We start from the raw sequence: 16,555 nt of genomic DNA on the forward strand, positions 1-16,555 counted from the left end.
CCTCACACATGCTAACATAATTAAGTGCTGTATTCATTTGCAGTTCTCATGGAGCCGGTGATTCAACAAGGACCAATTGATCCATTAGTGTTACGGTTGCAAACTTCCCATAGGAGTCACGATGTTTGGAGTGGCATAGAAGATAAAGTTCTGTCAGTTCGAGAGCATGTATTCGGCTTAGCACGTGATTGGAAGGTAGATGGTGAGGTATTAGATTATGTGAAGCGTGTTGGATTCTATGGTGTGCACAGGCTAGCTGGTGGAGGGATTTTATTGTATCGTTCTCTACTTACGGCGTTGGTTGAGAGATGGAGACAGGAGACACATACTTTTCATCTTGTGGTAGGAGAGGCCACTATTACTTTACAGGATGTCGTAGTTTTGCTAGGCTTGAGAGTCCATGGTCCACCGGTCACTGGTCCTCCTCCACGTGAGAGTTGGCATGATATCGTTGAGGAGTTACTTGGAGTTCGACCCGGTCTTAATGAGAAGGGGAAGCCTTATTTAGAAGGATCCACTTTGAAGTTAATGTGGCTGAGACGACATTTCTCGGTGGTACCAGAAAGAGCGGATGACATGGTGATTCAGCAATATAGTCGAGCTTACATTTTAGCTCTCATGGGATCCATCCTCTTCTCCGATAAGAGTGGCGACGCTGTGTCACTCTACTATCTCCCATTACTCAAAGATTGGGAGACAGCTTCGACCTACAGTTGGGGGAGTGCAACTCTTGCTTTTTTGTATCGTCAATTGTGTCGAGCATGTCATAGAGGAGCATGTCAGATTGGAGGTGCACTCATCCTCCTGCAGTTGTGGTCGTGGGAGCACATCTGCATTGGTCGACCCTACGTACGGGGGGCTCGTGACCCACCTCAGGAGGACCTTCAGGAGGAGGGAGACATTTTAGGGACACAACATGTGTGAGGTGTTGACTCTCTTGCGTGCAGGTAGTGTATTGTTTGACTTTTTCTTAAAAGATGGAATTTAATAAATAAGTAATTTAATTATGTAATTTACAGTTGGCTTCGTGTACACCTTTCGTGTGCACATACAGCATCTGGACTTCCATATTATCGAGATGCTTTTGACCATCAGCGTGAGGACCAGGTACAATAAGTTCTTCAATATCTCCCTATTTGTTAAAATTCACGTATTATAGTTATGCCAATTTATTACTAATAACAATCATGTGTTGTGAAACAGATGGTTTGGCAGCCATATACCGAGGTTGTGATGGAGCGACTACCAGAGATTTGTCGCTCTGACACTCATATTTGGCATACACGATCCCCATTAATTTGCTTTGATGTCATTGAGTTACATGTACCAGACAGAGTCATGAGTCAGTTCGGGTTAGAGCAATCGATCCCACAGGAAGTTGACACAGGTGATGCTCTACACAAGAAGGATTGGAGGGGACAGAGTAACTGGGAGTCTCGACATTCCACACATGTGCAGGAATGGAGCCGACGAGAGGCATTGGTTGTTCAGGGTAATCCGTTTACCGGATCCTCGTCACCAGTTATGACAGAGTACCTAGCTTGGTATCGTCGTATCACCAGGCTTATTATTACTCCGCCTTCACAGTCTCGTCCACCGAATCATTACCAGCCATCCACCTCCGACCTCTTACTCGTATGAACTTCATTTCATTTTTATTTCAATGTAATTGTTTAGTTGTTTAATTCATTGTACTGACATTGGATGTTTAATGTAGGCTCATGTAGTTGCTGAAATGCACACGAGGCTATGTAGAGCTACAGAGACCATTTCTGATTTGCCTGCAGATAAGGCTTTACCTTTTGCCATTGAGACCATACGAAGTCTTACTACATTTTATGGCCAGAGCTTATCTAGGGTTGGACATTCACGCCTTATTGAGCAACCTCAAGTGTCATCTTCTTCTTCTTCTTCTGTGTACACTTAACCGATCAGACCACCACCTCATCATGGTGGTCAAACTTCACGTGCCTTTCGTGCACCCTCTCCTATTGTGCGGCCTCCCTTACGTACTCCTGCTCCTACTGTGAGACCTACACTTCGTACTTCTCCTATTATGCGTCCTCCCTTACGTACTCCTACTCCTACTATAACACCTACACTTTGTACTCCTCCTCCTTCTATTCATCCCCCTTCCCCTCCGCCACCCCTTATAACACCTATATCAGCTACTTCTACACCACAGCATACTATTGTCACATCTCCTCCACTAGTGCAGCGCCATTATAACAGAGTTCGACGCCGAGGTACTACTTACTCTCGGGGTGGAGTTTCTCTACATGACATTCCAGAGGACGGGTCTGCTTTGCCATCTTCATCATCACTTCTTGGGAAGAAGCAACGTACAAGTTAGGTGTAGAGATTGAGATTGTTTTGCTAACATTATTATACATATTTTGCAAATGTTGATTGATTGGAATTTGGTTAATGGACATTTCTTGTAAAGTTACTTGAATTATGATTGGATTTTAGATCAAACAATGCTTGTTGATAATTTATTCTCGTGATGGATGAGATTGGAGTGTGTGTGATTTGGTTGCTTTGCAGATTGAAATTGAACTTTTTGCAGGTTTAAATGATGCAGGTTATTATAGTGTATTATGCAATTACAGATTTTATTTTTAAAATGTATTCAGTAGAAACCGCCACTTGAAGTGGCGGTTTTTAATAAAGAAAACCGCCACTTGAAGTAGCGGTTTTAATTCCAAAATCGCTACTTCAAGTAGCGGTTTTCTTTATTAAAAACCGCTACTTCAAGTGGCGGTTTACTTTATTAAAAACCGCCACTTCAAGTAGCGGTTTTCTCTATTAAAAACCGCTACTTGAAGTAGCGGTTTGTCATTGAACCTGTAAAAAAAAATCGGTCTGCTTGAACTTGCTTGCGTGGACGGTAATGTAGGAATAATAAAAAAAAGGGACTGTATTTAGGGAATTGGAGTTTTTCCCAACATTATTGTGGGAAAGAGCTCATAAAGACTAACCTTTTGTGTGGGGAAAATTTTAGGGGTGTATGGGGTATTTATAGGAGAGAGAATTGTAGGATAAATAGGAATATTGGGCCTCATAAAATTAATGGGCCAATTAAGTGGATAACAATGGATTAGGCTTTGCTTGTTTGGACATAAATTGTAAAATGAAAGTGCATAAAATAATTTGTACCAAAATAATTTCGACCCAAATTAATAATTTAAAACTTTTAAAATTAAATTTCGGAAAAATACAAATAAATATTATAAATAAAATAAAATTTCATTTATATAATATTTAAAAATACGGGGGATTACATTTTCCCTATAGGAAGCCTATGATTGGTGCGGCATTTCTAGTAGTAGCTTCAACCAATTAAAATGTACTAAAACCACCAAAAATATGTGGTCAAACTTGGTACTCTGCACATGAATGGTGCTAAATTCAAAGTGTTGAAAATATGAAGAAACGAAGTAAAGGCTACACGTAAACCGTGTTTGGAACATATATAAACTAATGACATGGCATGATATGGTTGGTAAATATTTTGGACCCCAAAAATATTATTTTTAAACATTTCATTATAAATTCAAACCAAAATTTCAAATCTGATTTATTTTTTCTAGGCAAAATCAATGCACCCACATTCCCAACCACCCCACTCTCTCTCCTCTCATTTTTTTTTTTTTGGCTGATTTTTTTTTTTTTTTTTTGTCTAGTTTTTCTCTTTTCTCTCTTCCATTGTTCTTCAAGTTCTTGATATGTTTTTTTTTTCAAATTTTTTCTATAATATAATTTTACTTTTTTTTTATATAATGTTGTTCATGTTGCAAGAGTTATTCTCCTCTTACTATATTTGGCTTAAATTTTTTTCAGTTTGATTTTTAGCGGATTGATTTTTTTTTTCTCTTCTCTCTTTTCTAATGTTCTTCATGTTCTTGTATATTTTTTGTAAAAAAAAATTCTAGATCTTTTGCTTGAGTTGCTTGAAAATTTGTTTGTTTTTTCATAAATTCGTATGAATACATATACAATGTTATGTTATACAATTTTTTTTAATTATATCTCATTTATCGTTGTGTTACGGATCTGGTTTGTGAATTTTTTTTTCTTATTTTGATTTGTATGAATCTTATGTTCAAAACTAGAAAAAAAGGAATGGTTTTTTTTTTTTTTAAGATCATACATATATTAGCTTCTTTGTATTGAAGAAAAATTATGTTATACCATATAGTTATTCAATCGAATCGTACAATATTATATTAATTGAAATTTCATTATTTCCAATGTTCTTCAATTTTAATTTTCCAGATTGTAATTTTGTTTTTTTAAGAACAGTTTTTCAGATTTTAAACATCGGAGTATGAATGTCAAGTTAGATTATTGACTAGTAACAGATGTTAGACAACATTGGATTATTCACAATGACAATACATTAAATCTTAATCAAACTTTTCTATATATGAAACTTTTGGAGTTAATTAATTGATAATTAAAATTGAAATTAAAACAAAGGAAAAAAAATCAGGTTTCTTAAAAATAAAACGGGTTGTAACGATTGTAAGTTTCTAATTTATTTGGTAACAATAATTATTTAAATAGTATTCATTAATTAGATTACAATAAAATCAATTATATAATTAGTATTCAAAATCTATATTATAGTTTTTCAATAATGGCACTGTATACTATATTAAAAAACAAAATATGAAGATTTCATAATATATATATATATATATATATATATATATATATATATATATATATATATATATATATATATATATATATATATATATATATATATATATATATATATATATATATAAAGTATGAAGATCTCATAAAAAATTATATATGAAGTATGAAGATCTCATAATAAAAAATTTTATATAAAGTATGAAGATGTTAACATGGAGAATATTCCCCAAATTTGGTTATTGATGCAACACTTGTAAGTTTTAAGACATGTTTGTAGTAGAATTAATATTAAGGAGCATTGTTTCAAAAAAAAAAAAAAATATTAAGGAGCATAATTTCACTTTTTAAAAAATAACAATTGTAATGCTAGTTGAAAATGTCCTTACAAGATGTAAACAAAGTTTCGAAAATTTTAAGTATTATAAATTAATATGTTTTAAAATTTTTACTTATTTTGCATTTTTAAATCCTTTAATTTTTGACAAAATTATATATTTATTAGTAACCGATAACTATTATTTGTAATCCAAAATTATTTTATTATAACCCTCAACCATTTTACTTTAACCCTTCACTATTATATTTTTAAAATGATTATTTTTGTATAATCTCACTATTTGCTAATCAAGTGTTAGCTAGTATTTGTATATTACAATATTAATAATTGTGTTTTAATAATAAATTATCATCTAGTATTAACAGTGTAATTTCACTTTTTGGTAAAACAATTGATTAATATTTAGTAGTTGTATTATTATAAAGAAGCATCATTTCATTTTTAAAAATAACAAGTGATTAGTATGTTTCGCTACAAGTTTAATAATTTTTTTGCCTTGGAGAAACCGATTATCTAATATTAAGAAATAAGATCATATTAGATTATTAGTATTACAAACAATATTCGACCAAACTTTGGGGTATTATTGATGTGAAATAAAAAATTCTAAAGTTGCGAATGTAACGGAGGAAGTATTAATATGTTATTTGAAACTTTTGTTTCACATAACGCTATATTTATTAGTAACCGATAACTACTTTATGTATTTCAAATGTTATATATTTTAACCCCCCTCTATTTGATTTTAACCCTTCACTAATTATTATGTAATAATGAAACGAAAATTAGTTAGAAATCTACTTACAAGATATAAACAAAGATTCCAAATTATTAAAATTTTAAGTTTTATAAATAATATATTTTAAAAAAAATATTTATTTAATTCGCATATATAAGTATTTGTTGTATTCTAAATGAAATTTTTTTAACCCTCCAGTATTTGATTTTAACCATTCACTATTTTAGTTTAGCCCTTCAACTAAATTCATTTTGGATAACAAACCGATGTTTATTGGTATCGAGAGTAAAAAATAAAGGTAAAATACAAAATTATAGTAAGGTTAAAATTGTCCAACTATTTAAATTTTTTGAAAATATATCAATATGGAAAGAGCATTAAAAAAGAATTTCACAAGTGTTTTCATAATACTTTTTTGATTTGTAATTTAAGAAATATTATCAAATGATATATATCCAATTCTTATAAAAAATCTCTCTATTCATTAATGACTACATTATTAATTCTAGTTACAAATTTTATTTATTAGTATCATAATATAATTGTTTAGTAACACAATAAATTTTGAGTGCCAAAAAATGAAGGAGCGAAAAAGTCTGCCAAAATTAGTACCGTCATGAAATTATTTCCCTCCCATTTTTCCCTGTCTTTGTTTTTGACTTAGGGTGATGTGTTAGTTTTTTATTGGAAGTTTAAGTTAGCCCCACATAAACCAAGTTTATGGGTCATCTCTCATAAACGAAGGAAGTATTACAAGAAGAAAAGTAGTACAAATTTAAACTTCTAAGTGAAGAATAAAGCCATCAATTTCTTCAATTGGGATAATTGAGACACTCAACTATCATAATATTTCACCCAACTATGCCCCACTTCCAGGACCCAAACTTGCAGGACTCTTGAGGAGCAACTAGAACAATTCCTAAATGTTCTTGTAACTTTGATTACACTATCTTAAAAGTAGATCCTACCATCTTCAACCATCTTGCAACATCTATATATTGCTTCTAAAAATAATAGTTCAATAAAGATTTACCAATATATATGAACCACCTGATCACAATTTCACTACTGCAATGATGTGAAGAAACAGGTTAATCAGAAGTAGCCGAAATACTGGTGAACCAACACAAACTCGTGCAGTCCATTAGAAATGATATTGTTACTTGCTAGACATAACAAAAGTAGAACCCGAAATACCTACAACCTCAAATAACCCATTGATCTCACTTGGCACAAAAATTAAGGACCTTACGTTATTCAGTAGCAGCTTCATAAATTGCTACCAAAGCCTAACACGCTATCAATGACATGAGACTATACAACTTGCTACAAAAATCCACTCAGCTCTTGCAGCCAAAGAAAACAACAGTGCATCAAATAATATCTAGAGAGCACCACATTAGATTCATTCGAAATAATCGATCAATTAAACAACCTAAAACACTTCAATTTTTGCAAGATTAAGCTGCCAAAACCTAGTCTCTTTAGGCCCATGCTCCTCAAGCAACATTCATAATAAGAGTTCTTAATATATCAATTTAGTACTGGTTCAACTAACAATTTGAAATTTCATCAATGCTATCCAACCCACTACCCACTTTGTGACCAGAATCAAAACTTTCTAGCCAGAGATATATACCTCCCCATTATCTTTTTGGAAGTTCCAACAATGGCAGCATTACTTTTTCGTCTTTGAGTTCTCTCAATCTAATACAACATTTCATGGGCCCCTTCCAAATACCTGTTGATTCTCAACTACTCAAGAGAGAATCTAAGTGCAATCATAACAGTCATATTTAAATAAGTTCAAAACATTAAGAGCTATTCGAATCTCAAAATCCCAGTACTGCATATAGCATGAAGTAAATGAGATAGTATATCTTCAATAAAACTTCATGGTATGACAAAAAAAGTAACAGAAAGCCCCAGAAACAACGCTTCAAGAGAAATCACCAGCAGCACTTTTTATTGTCTTAAGATCAAAGACTTCTATCCAATAGCCATCAGGATCCTTTACAAATGCGATCCCTTTCATTTTGCCTGCAAAATATTCACCGAAATGAGAAACCTACTCACTATTCAAAGTATCATAGCTGATCCTAGTGTAGTACCAACAGACACCATTCTCAAAATATTACCCACATTACTATTTACTACATACAAAGTATTCAACCTTAAAAGATCAGATTTTGACAAACACAAGCGCAGGGCTTTCTTTTTTCTGAACATATAATTATATATTACACATGAAAAGTGGCCAGCAATTCAGGTTATTATATTCCTCAAACAAAATATGATAATTATAAGATGATCAAATTAATGAAATAAAAGACCCACCATCATCAGGCTTCTTTACAAACTCCACACCCAACTGTTCAAATCTCTCGCATGCCTTGTAAGTGTCATCAACGGTTATTCCTATGTGCCCTGTGAGCAAATACACATAATATTGTTGCTAAGAACTTAACAGACATAAATCAAAGCTGAATGCATCAGGATAGAAAGAGCTACGAAAAAATGAGGCCAGTAAATGGAAAAGAAAATTGGTCTGAAACAGGGGCAGATGGGCAGATCCAAAATTTTTGAAATGGGCAGGATATAAATAACAAGAGAAAACAGATGTAAGATTATTTTTATTATTTTTTTGCCAAAATGAGGCCAAGGACCCCAAAACAATAAGGAATTCTGTTCTTAACATTAACCAACCAAATATACAAATTATGACCACAATCATAATCAACCAACCACAACCCAAACTATTGACTGGTAAGAAAAGCGAATAATAGGAGAAATCCCTCTCACCACATTTCCTTGGTTCTTATTTCTTAATTTAGTTAAATATATGTAGTGATAGTATATTAGATTAATTAGACTATTAGAGTTAAAAGTGGAAATCTTACACATTTCATTATCAATCATTCGAACTTTTTATAATATCACTTGCGTTTACATAGTGAACAAGGATTTGCCCTTAATTTAAAGAGTGACAAGTGCACCAAAATCTTTTAGCAAATATAGTTTTTGTATGAATGGTCTCATAGGGGCCTCAATTGATAACTACCATCAACACTAGTCAGAGTTTGCCCAATAAGGAAAAAATCCTCATGATAAGTTGTATGATAAGTTCTGTGCTATCAATTAATGTATAAAGAGACTCAAGACGCTCTAAAGTAACAGGGATTTCCTTGTGCCTTAGGTCATTGAAATGAGGCACACTAAACAAAAAAGAGAAAAAGTTTTGGAAAAAAAAAGGGTTGTGAGCCTCTAGTATGCCAAATAAAATTAGTCTCACCCAGACCGAGAAAAGTGTACGACCAAGTCTCCTTGCCCCTAGCCATGCCTTTTTATACACTGCGTCTTAGGATTCTTGTTGTCCACTAGATCTTTGCATTTAGATAAGAAAGTTATAAATAAAAAAAATAAAACAATTTCTGTCCTTGTTACATTGACCATCACTTCATCACTAAAAAATTGTACCGAAGAAGGTAGAATGAACTCGAGTCATTAATTATGCCTCGATAAATTCTCATGTACATTGACCTTCATCAGTAAAAGAAAGAAAAATAAATATAAGGCTAATAAAAACTTCATCGCGACAAAAACACATTTTAATTTGAATTAAAGACCTGGGACAAAGCACAAAGTAGCTTCACTTTTAATTCTTTTTCCTAGGGAAAACAATGTCTATTTGAAGTTTGAAACTATAACTTCACAAGTTCAAAAAATTATCTTATATAAGAAGCTGTCAAACTACTATTTTAAGCATAGAAGCCAGAGTAGTTGACTTCTAATGTGGTAGTTGACTTCTAATGCGGTGCACAAATTAACCGAATGACCAAATTGTCAAGCAAACTAGAGCCCTGAGAATCTGACTCTGGTGATAGAGATTGTGGAGCTTAAGAGTGGTCTTGCTGATCCCTAATTAATACCAAGCATAAATCTACGAATTTTGTGGTTAGCAAGAGGTGGTCTTACCTATATGGAAAGTTCAGATTAACATTACATCAAACAGAACCGCCTAGAGAACATCTAGAAACCTTACAAGTAAGCTTCCCCAGTACATATAATTCACCATTGAGAAAAAGTGTTTTGCTATTTCTATTATAGTAAACACAAAGAGTTTGTCTCCAACAATACCTTGTACTAAGCTACTAATCTACACAACTTACCAACCTCATTACAACCAATCCTACTTAACAAATTATTTTAATGTTTTCTTTTTCCCTCATATTTTACATTAACTTAAAAACAACTTTCTTTATGGGATAAAAGAATTGTTTCACAGAAAGAGCAGATGGAGGTTGACATCATTTTATAAACTTTCTATTAAAGTTATACCACAATGCAATAACAGTACATGAACCATACTGGCAACTCATCTTGTACCAGTTCTCCAAAAAAAAAAAAGAACTACAGCCGACAGAGTAGAATAAAATAAACCCACTGGGGTTCAAAATTTTGAATCTCAGTCAAGAAACAAGACAAACTCTTAAGGGAAAAATATCATACCAAATCCACGAGGCTCCGAGTTTCCATTGTGATAACCTTTGAATTCAGGATCACTCTCTGTGCCCCAGTTGCTGAGAAGTATACCAACATGTTAGAGGTAAAAAGTAGAGCAACAGTAGTAGCAAGCAATTGATTACGAAGAATCATCAATTGCAACATATAGCACTCACTGAGTAAGTTCAACTGTAGCTTTCTTACTGAAGGTCCAAACAGTTCGGTCTAATGGATCACTAGGAGCTGAAGAAGGATCCTACAGCAAGCAAATCAAACATCAATCACAGACACGGCTCATTGACTGAATTCAAGAATTTTGTTCTAAGATGAAAATGGTTCTCACACAAGTTCCATCCTAAATGTAAGTACCTTCAATATTGTGTCATCACAGAGAAAACAGTTCAGGTGAGGAAAAGGAAATCAAGGTATGCTTATTCATAGAGATTTATCCCCAATTACCCACTTTCATTTCCCCATCAGACATATTTTAAGATAGAGCTAAGCCAAGCAGTGGGTTCTAAAAAGGCTTACAGAGGCTTTCCTGTGAGAAAGAGATATAAGAACCATCTTTAGTGCTTCAGCTTCTACTTATTAAGATATCTTGGTGTTTTATCGAGGCTCTTTTTCATACAAGTCTTTTCTATGTTATTTGATCAAGCCACCATAATAATTCTTCTTTTTAGTATCAAATCAATATGAAAGGCCAACATCCCTCTTTAGGTGAGCGCTTTTGAGTATGGTTGTAGGACTAATTCCAAAAATGCTCCAAAATGAAGAAGTTTGGCTATCTAACCGAACGTTCAATTTTTCTAAGACTACACTATTCTTAAGAAGTTGTTTTCTTTGCAAATTTTTTTTTTTTTGGGAGCAAAAGCACTTTGTGAGGTCCAGATGAGCCGGAAATAAAGGGTTTCAACTACACAATGAATCTACAACAGTCATGAAGTGTGTGGCAAGAAAGAAATTTACCTAACTACTAGTACTTGGAAGCCACCTTATCAAGTGATTTGCTTGCTAGGAGAAAACTAATTCCTTTCTGGGTAAGGCATGTGGTGTTTTCAAGAGTTAATTGCACATATCCAAATAGACTATTAAGTCCTAGCTGTTATAATATGCTTGTAATCTCTCATTTTATGGTAAGAAAAAGGTGGTAATAAACAAACAAATAGAATGCATAAAGCTAAAGTAGACTATGGTCATGTTCACTTCACCTTACAAAAATAATATTCGGTAAATATAATATGCAAATAGAACACAAAGCTGAAGTAGATTAAGGTCATGTTCACTTCACCTTACAAAAATAATACAATAAAAATAGTTTCATTTCAGTAAATATAATTTCAATTTAGGAAAAATAAATTCAGTTTAGTAAAAATTAGTAACCTTAAAGAAGAAATATAATAGAAAATAAGTGAAAATAATTTTAGTTTAGTTTAGGTTAGTATAATTAACTTTAGTTCAGTAAAAATAATTTAAGTTTAACAAAAATAATTTCAATTCAGTAAAAATGGGACTAGCTGAATATATAAACAAGGCATAGAACATAAATTATTGGCAATAATACTCGAAAATAAGGAAAATACCAAATGGCAAGCTGCAAATTACTTTAGTCAAAGATAGGCATCCCTATTACCTCATATCCCATGAAGTACAAGCTAAACTTCATCTCAGCAAAATCCAATCTCTTCAGAAGTCTGCAAATATAGTACATACACTTTTAATATTGGTGAAAACAATTTTATAAGCATAGATTGAAATCTTTTAAGTCCACAAATTGACAAATGGCAAAAAAAAAAGGGGGGGGGGGGGGGGTTAAAAACCCACAAGCAAAGGAGCTTAATCAATACTAGTAAATAATGAGGCAATCCAAGAAATTTTTAATTTAAGATTCGATTAACTAAATAAACTATTGCCACCAATATACTTGATCCAAAATGTTCCACCTGTCAGTATATAATCAAAAGAAAAAAGATCAAAATAACCAAAACTTCTAATAAAATTAATGATGCTTGGATTGCTTAGAAGTTGCAACCATGCCAAACTAATAATTTGTCATAAGCTAAAAGATTGTGCACAACTATTGTCACTCGCTCAACCTGAGTTTATGATATTTTCTAACCCCAAAACAAAACTAACTAGTTTACAGTGTAGGTGCAAGGCAATATAATTTGCATAACTACCTACATTAATATGTTTGGTTACCCAGGAGCAAGTATTGTTCTTACTTTGTGATTCCTGACACTCCTAATAACCAAATAAGCAACTAGGCATTATTCATCTGCAACGCTAATCCATCTCAATTACAGTGTCATAAATCATAATGCTTCACTCTTTCTCTGTCATATTCATACCTACCCTGACCGTCCTCTAAAACCTCCATCCATTTTCATCTAACCCCCCCCCCCCCCCTCTCTTGGAATTCTCTGTCCTACCCTTATCAATCTCCTTCATAACCTGACACCAAAATTGAAAAAAGGATACAGGTAACATTGGAAGGTGACTTTACTAAATCCCAGGAAAACAAAATTCATGATGCCAAAAATCCTGAAATGCAGAAAGAGCAAACAGGTTCTGTACTAAGTTCATCATATTATTCATGAACAGGACAACAATCAAACTAGAACATTTCCAGTGCAGATGGCTCTCTACACAAAGGATGGTCATTATTCTCTTAGAATTGGACATCATTTTGGCAGCTGGAGGAACTTGCACAGCAGTATGACTTCTACCATGGCTAGTAACAGTGCCCTGGAAGATATGGGATGCACAGGTGCCCTCGAAAGGAAGGTTTATCTTTATCTAAACACTTTGCAAAGGAGCCTTCCAAATAAGAGGTAACATTAATAAGCATATGTCCAGTGCAAATGCTGGTTGTGGCAGGTGCCATTGCAATCAAGACTGATATTCATACAGTGGGAGACTGCTCTGCTGCAGCCCAAGCATGGGCAGTAGCAAATCTGATTGGAGTCGCAGAAATTAGTGGATTGTTATTGATAGTGAAGTCCTTACTTTGGCTAGTTTGGTTAACTCCTGTTTAAGTAGTTACATTCATAGTGATGGTCAGGTTAAAAGAACTGGTACTTACTAGCTAATATGCCTTCCTATGAGACTACAACTTGTTGTGCATTTGAAGGGTGACAAGATACAGATAATACTTGTGCGCTTCAAAAGTAATGAATTAGCCCCACCTTGTTGGATGTTTCTATAGTAGTCAACTAGTCATCCTTAAAATAACTACCACTATACTCATACTAATGGTATCTAACTCCATTCCAACCCCCTATAATCTCATACCCACCTCCACCCCTAAGATACTAAATCCATTCCACCCTAGATTCAGACCCTAACTAGATACAAGGGGAGAAGAATTAGGCTGCTGTAAAGGCTGATGCGCCGGTTGTTTCATAGGCCACGTTGGCTAGGTTGATCTTTAATCATCAAATCACGAGTTTCATTCCATTTCCGGATCCCCTCATGAGAGTCTAAAACTTCGCTATCTTATGCCCGAAAAGTGCTCAGCAGAGTAGATGCGCAGGGGATTGTCATCTTGATTGCCTCCTGGGTAGCCCCTAGTAACATGTCAGCTTTGCTACCGACGCTTGGCTAAGTCTTGAACCTTCGCGCTGACCGTTCGCTTTCTCAGTAGCAAAAGCGCTTCTCTTTGCCCCTTAAGTAGAAAGACAAGAAAGCATTTTTTTGTTTTCTACCAAACAAGTTTAGGCGTAGCAAGATATAGGATTCTCAATCCATACCACTATGGTATGGGCTCCCAGCCTCCCAATCCATTCCATTCCAATTTGTTGAGCCAAACAACCCCTAGAAAATAGTACTCGTCTACTTATTTTAATTAAAAAAAAAAAAAAAAAAATCATGTTTATTCTAATACCATTAATTTTTAAAAATCATGTTTATTCTAATACCATTAATTTTGATTGTAAAACAAAACTAAAAAAAATAAATAAATAAACAAAAAAAATCCTTAATTTTTCAAGTTTATTCTAATATCATCATCCTATAACAGTGATAACTCAAAGTAACAATCAACAACAAAATGCGGAAGTTCAATAATGAATTGATGATTTAAATCCATAGCATAACATAATTACAATAAAGTTTAACCAAGATATCCATAAAATTCCCAAAACTTTAAATCTTAAGCAGTCCAAGCACAGAAATTGCAAAGATTATGGTTAATCATCAAGCAAAAGAACTTACGACATGCCCAATACACGAGAGTAGAAATCCAAACTCACTTTCGGGTCCTTAATTCGAAACATCTGAACAAAAACAAAAACCCAAAAATAATAGTAAAATTCATAAATTAAACGCAATAACATCACAAATCAAATACAAAATTCACAATGTAAAGATTGAACTATACAGTTTGCTGCATAATATAACCCTTGGTAGCATCATCAGGTGTTGAATGAAGGCCAGGATTGTTAGAAACAGCTTCCTTGGGTTCCGATGATGCTGCCGCCATTGATGAAGTGACTGAGAATGATCGAATTCCACTCCTTTGCTGCAAAAAATTGAATAATTAAAAAAAAATAAAAAACTTATAAAAATTGATGGAGAAATTTGAAATGAGGGTTTTGATTTTACAGAAGAATGATGATCCTAATTCAACCTGGGTAAGATTAGAGAAGAGAGAGAAAGAAGATGAAGAAGCTAATTTAGCAGAGAATTGGAAGGTGGTGAAGCTAGGAATTAACGAAGGGGAAATTCGAGAGATGAATATAGAAGAAGCCATTTGACTAATTTGAGTGATAACTGGTTGTGTGATGGTGGGTGGTTTTACCTTGATGATCTCACAATTCACAATTCACAATTCACAATTCACACCAACATTTTACATCTATTGTTCTCTCTTTTACTTATACCGGGTGTTTGGTGCGAGGGATAATGATACAAATGTAAGAAGGATAAAAGGATTGGATAGGATAGGATATACTTCATATTAGGTATTTAGTGTAACTGTGTGAGGAACAATGATATTTGCTACTAAGGATAAGAGGATAGGATAAAGACATGATATGATAAGATAGGATAGGATAAAGCTAAAGTATGGATTAAATAAAGTATTAGGGTCTATTCTGATTTATTGAAATTAACTAAGCTGAAATGAATTGAACTGATTAAAGTCGAACTAGGCTCAAAAGAACAAGCCCTTACTATGTATCCTTTATTTGGTACTCCCTCCGTTTTTTAAGTGCTTTATTGGGGCTTTTTGCACTATTCACTTGACTTATTTTGATCAATGCTTGTGAATTATACATAAGTAATAATATAATCTTGTTGGTACTTGTTGGAATCATCTCTATGTATAGATTATCGAGTTGTATTTAATCGTTATAATTTATACTTAATAATAATTAAAGATATTATTGGTTAAAGTTTTGCATCGACATGTGTGCCAAGTTCCAATGGGCACCCAAAAAACTTAGTGGGCTTTTCATAGGGAAGGAAACGGAAACAGATTACCATTTCCGTTTGAATTCGTTTGGTTAATCACTAAACCGTTTCTTGGTGGTACCCATTCCACCACTTTGTTTCCGGTGTAAAAACTGGGGAAACAAATCACGTTACTTTCCCGTAACCCAAAAAAAAACAATTCTACCCTCTTCTCTCCTTTCTCATTCCCAAATTCTCCAAAAAAATCCCAAATTGATCGATCGAATCTCCAGATTTCGCTCAATTAGATCAGTTTTCCTACCTCAAATTTCCTGAAATCAACTATCTCGATAAACAGATTTGTTATCTATCAATTCTTTTGTTAACGAAACCCTAGAACTTGAATTTGTGTTGGAATTTTGTTGAATTTGTATAATTTTGACTTTGATTGTTTGTATATTATTTTTTTTTATCTTGAAATACATGAATTGTTATTTAATTGCCTATTTTCGATTTCATAATTACTTGTCATTTCTCTTTTTCAATTTCTAGGGTTAATACAAAATCAATTTCGTCGCTTTTTGGTTTGAATCCTTTACTTGCTTGTTCTTGTTCGACTGAATTTTTCTTTTCTCTTTCTTAGGGTTTATATTTCTCAAATTTCATTGATTTTCTGCAAAATTTATTGGTATATATTGCTAGTATTTCCTTAGGGTTTAACCAATAGGTGCCCTGTCCTTCATGATACTACTGTCGGCCCTAATTTGATAATTGTTGCTAGTAGTCACGGGATTTCTACTGCTGCGTTTTTTTGCTGGTTATTTTGTGTTATTCCCCCAATTTTTTCCCATGATTTTGGTTTATTTTTGGTGGGTTGATTGTATAGTTGGGGATTTTTTTGGATTTTAAGTGCA

At 33.4% G+C, this 16,555-nt stretch overlaps 2 protein-coding genes across 4 annotated transcripts; one reads left to right on the top strand and one right to left on the bottom strand.

Annotated features, from left to right (window-relative positions):
* Window positions 1-48: 48 nt before the first annotated feature.
* On the top strand, window positions 49-1,927 carry LOC145588582 (serine/threonine-protein phosphatase 7 long form homolog). The gene is made up of 4 exons (XM_081645212.1): window positions 49-920; window positions 1,020-1,107; window positions 1,204-1,635; window positions 1,718-1,927. The coding sequence occupies exons 1-4, from the start codon at window positions 49-51 to the stop codon at window positions 1,925-1,927; spliced, it is 1,602 nt and encodes a 533-aa protein (XP_081501338.1).
* A 5,593-nt stretch (window positions 1,928-7,520) lies between these two features.
* LOC145587511 (lactoylglutathione lyase) lies at window positions 7,521-15,168 on the bottom strand. 3 transcript variants are annotated; one of them, XM_081644249.1, is made up of 8 exons: window positions 15,049-15,168; window positions 14,629-14,769; window positions 14,463-14,524; window positions 11,881-11,941; window positions 10,424-10,503; window positions 10,254-10,324; window positions 8,082-8,171; window positions 7,521-7,784 (listed from the first exon to the last, which is right to left on the bottom strand). In XM_081644249.1, the coding sequence occupies exons 2-8, from the start codon at window positions 14,728-14,730 to the stop codon at window positions 7,684-7,686; spliced, it is 567 nt and encodes a 188-aa protein (XP_081500375.1). In that variant the 5' UTR covers window positions 14,731-14,769; window positions 15,049-15,168; the 3' UTR covers window positions 7,521-7,683. The 3 variants fall into 3 exon arrangements, with proteins under 3 accessions (XP_081500375.1, XP_081500373.1, XP_081500374.1); XM_081644247.1 differs by lacking the exon at window positions 15,049-15,168 and adding an exon at window positions 14,878-15,031; XM_081644248.1 differs by lacking the exon at window positions 15,049-15,168 and adding an exon at window positions 14,853-15,007.
* Between the last annotated feature and the right edge of the window lie 1,387 nt (window positions 15,169-16,555).

This window comes from Chenopodium album, chromosome 17 (assembly GCF_948465745.1).
Source record: "Chenopodium album chromosome 17, dcCheAlbu1.1, whole genome shotgun sequence".
Classification (NCBI taxonomy): Eukaryota; Viridiplantae; Streptophyta; class Magnoliopsida; order Caryophyllales; family Amaranthaceae; genus Chenopodium; species Chenopodium album.

Excerpts from the sequence above, each read along its gene's own strand:
- LOC145588582 (XM_081645212.1), top strand. The coding sequence starts at position 49 with ATGGAGCCGGTGATTCAACAAGGACCAATTGATCCATTAGTGTTACGG. Across the intron at positions 921-1,019 it reads ATTTTAGGGACACAACATGT|TTGGCTTCGTGTACACCTTT; the intron begins GTGAGGTGTTGA and ends TGTAATTTACAG. Across the intron at positions 1,108-1,203 it reads ACCATCAGCGTGAGGACCAG|ATGGTTTGGCAGCCATATAC; the intron begins GTACAATAAGTT and ends GTTGTGAAACAG.
- LOC145587511 (XM_081644247.1), bottom strand. The coding sequence starts at position 15,000 with ATGGCTTCTTCTATATTCATCTCTCGAATTTCCCCTTCGTTAATTCCT. Across the intron at positions 11,942-14,462 it reads TCTCGTGTATTGGGCATGTC|ACTTCTGAAGAGATTGGATT; the intron begins GTAAGTTCTTTT and ends CTATATTTGCAG. Across the intron at positions 7,785-8,081 it reads TGTAAAGAAGCCTGATGATG|GCAAAATGAAAGGGATCGCA; the intron begins GTGGGTCTTTTA and ends AATATTTTGCAG.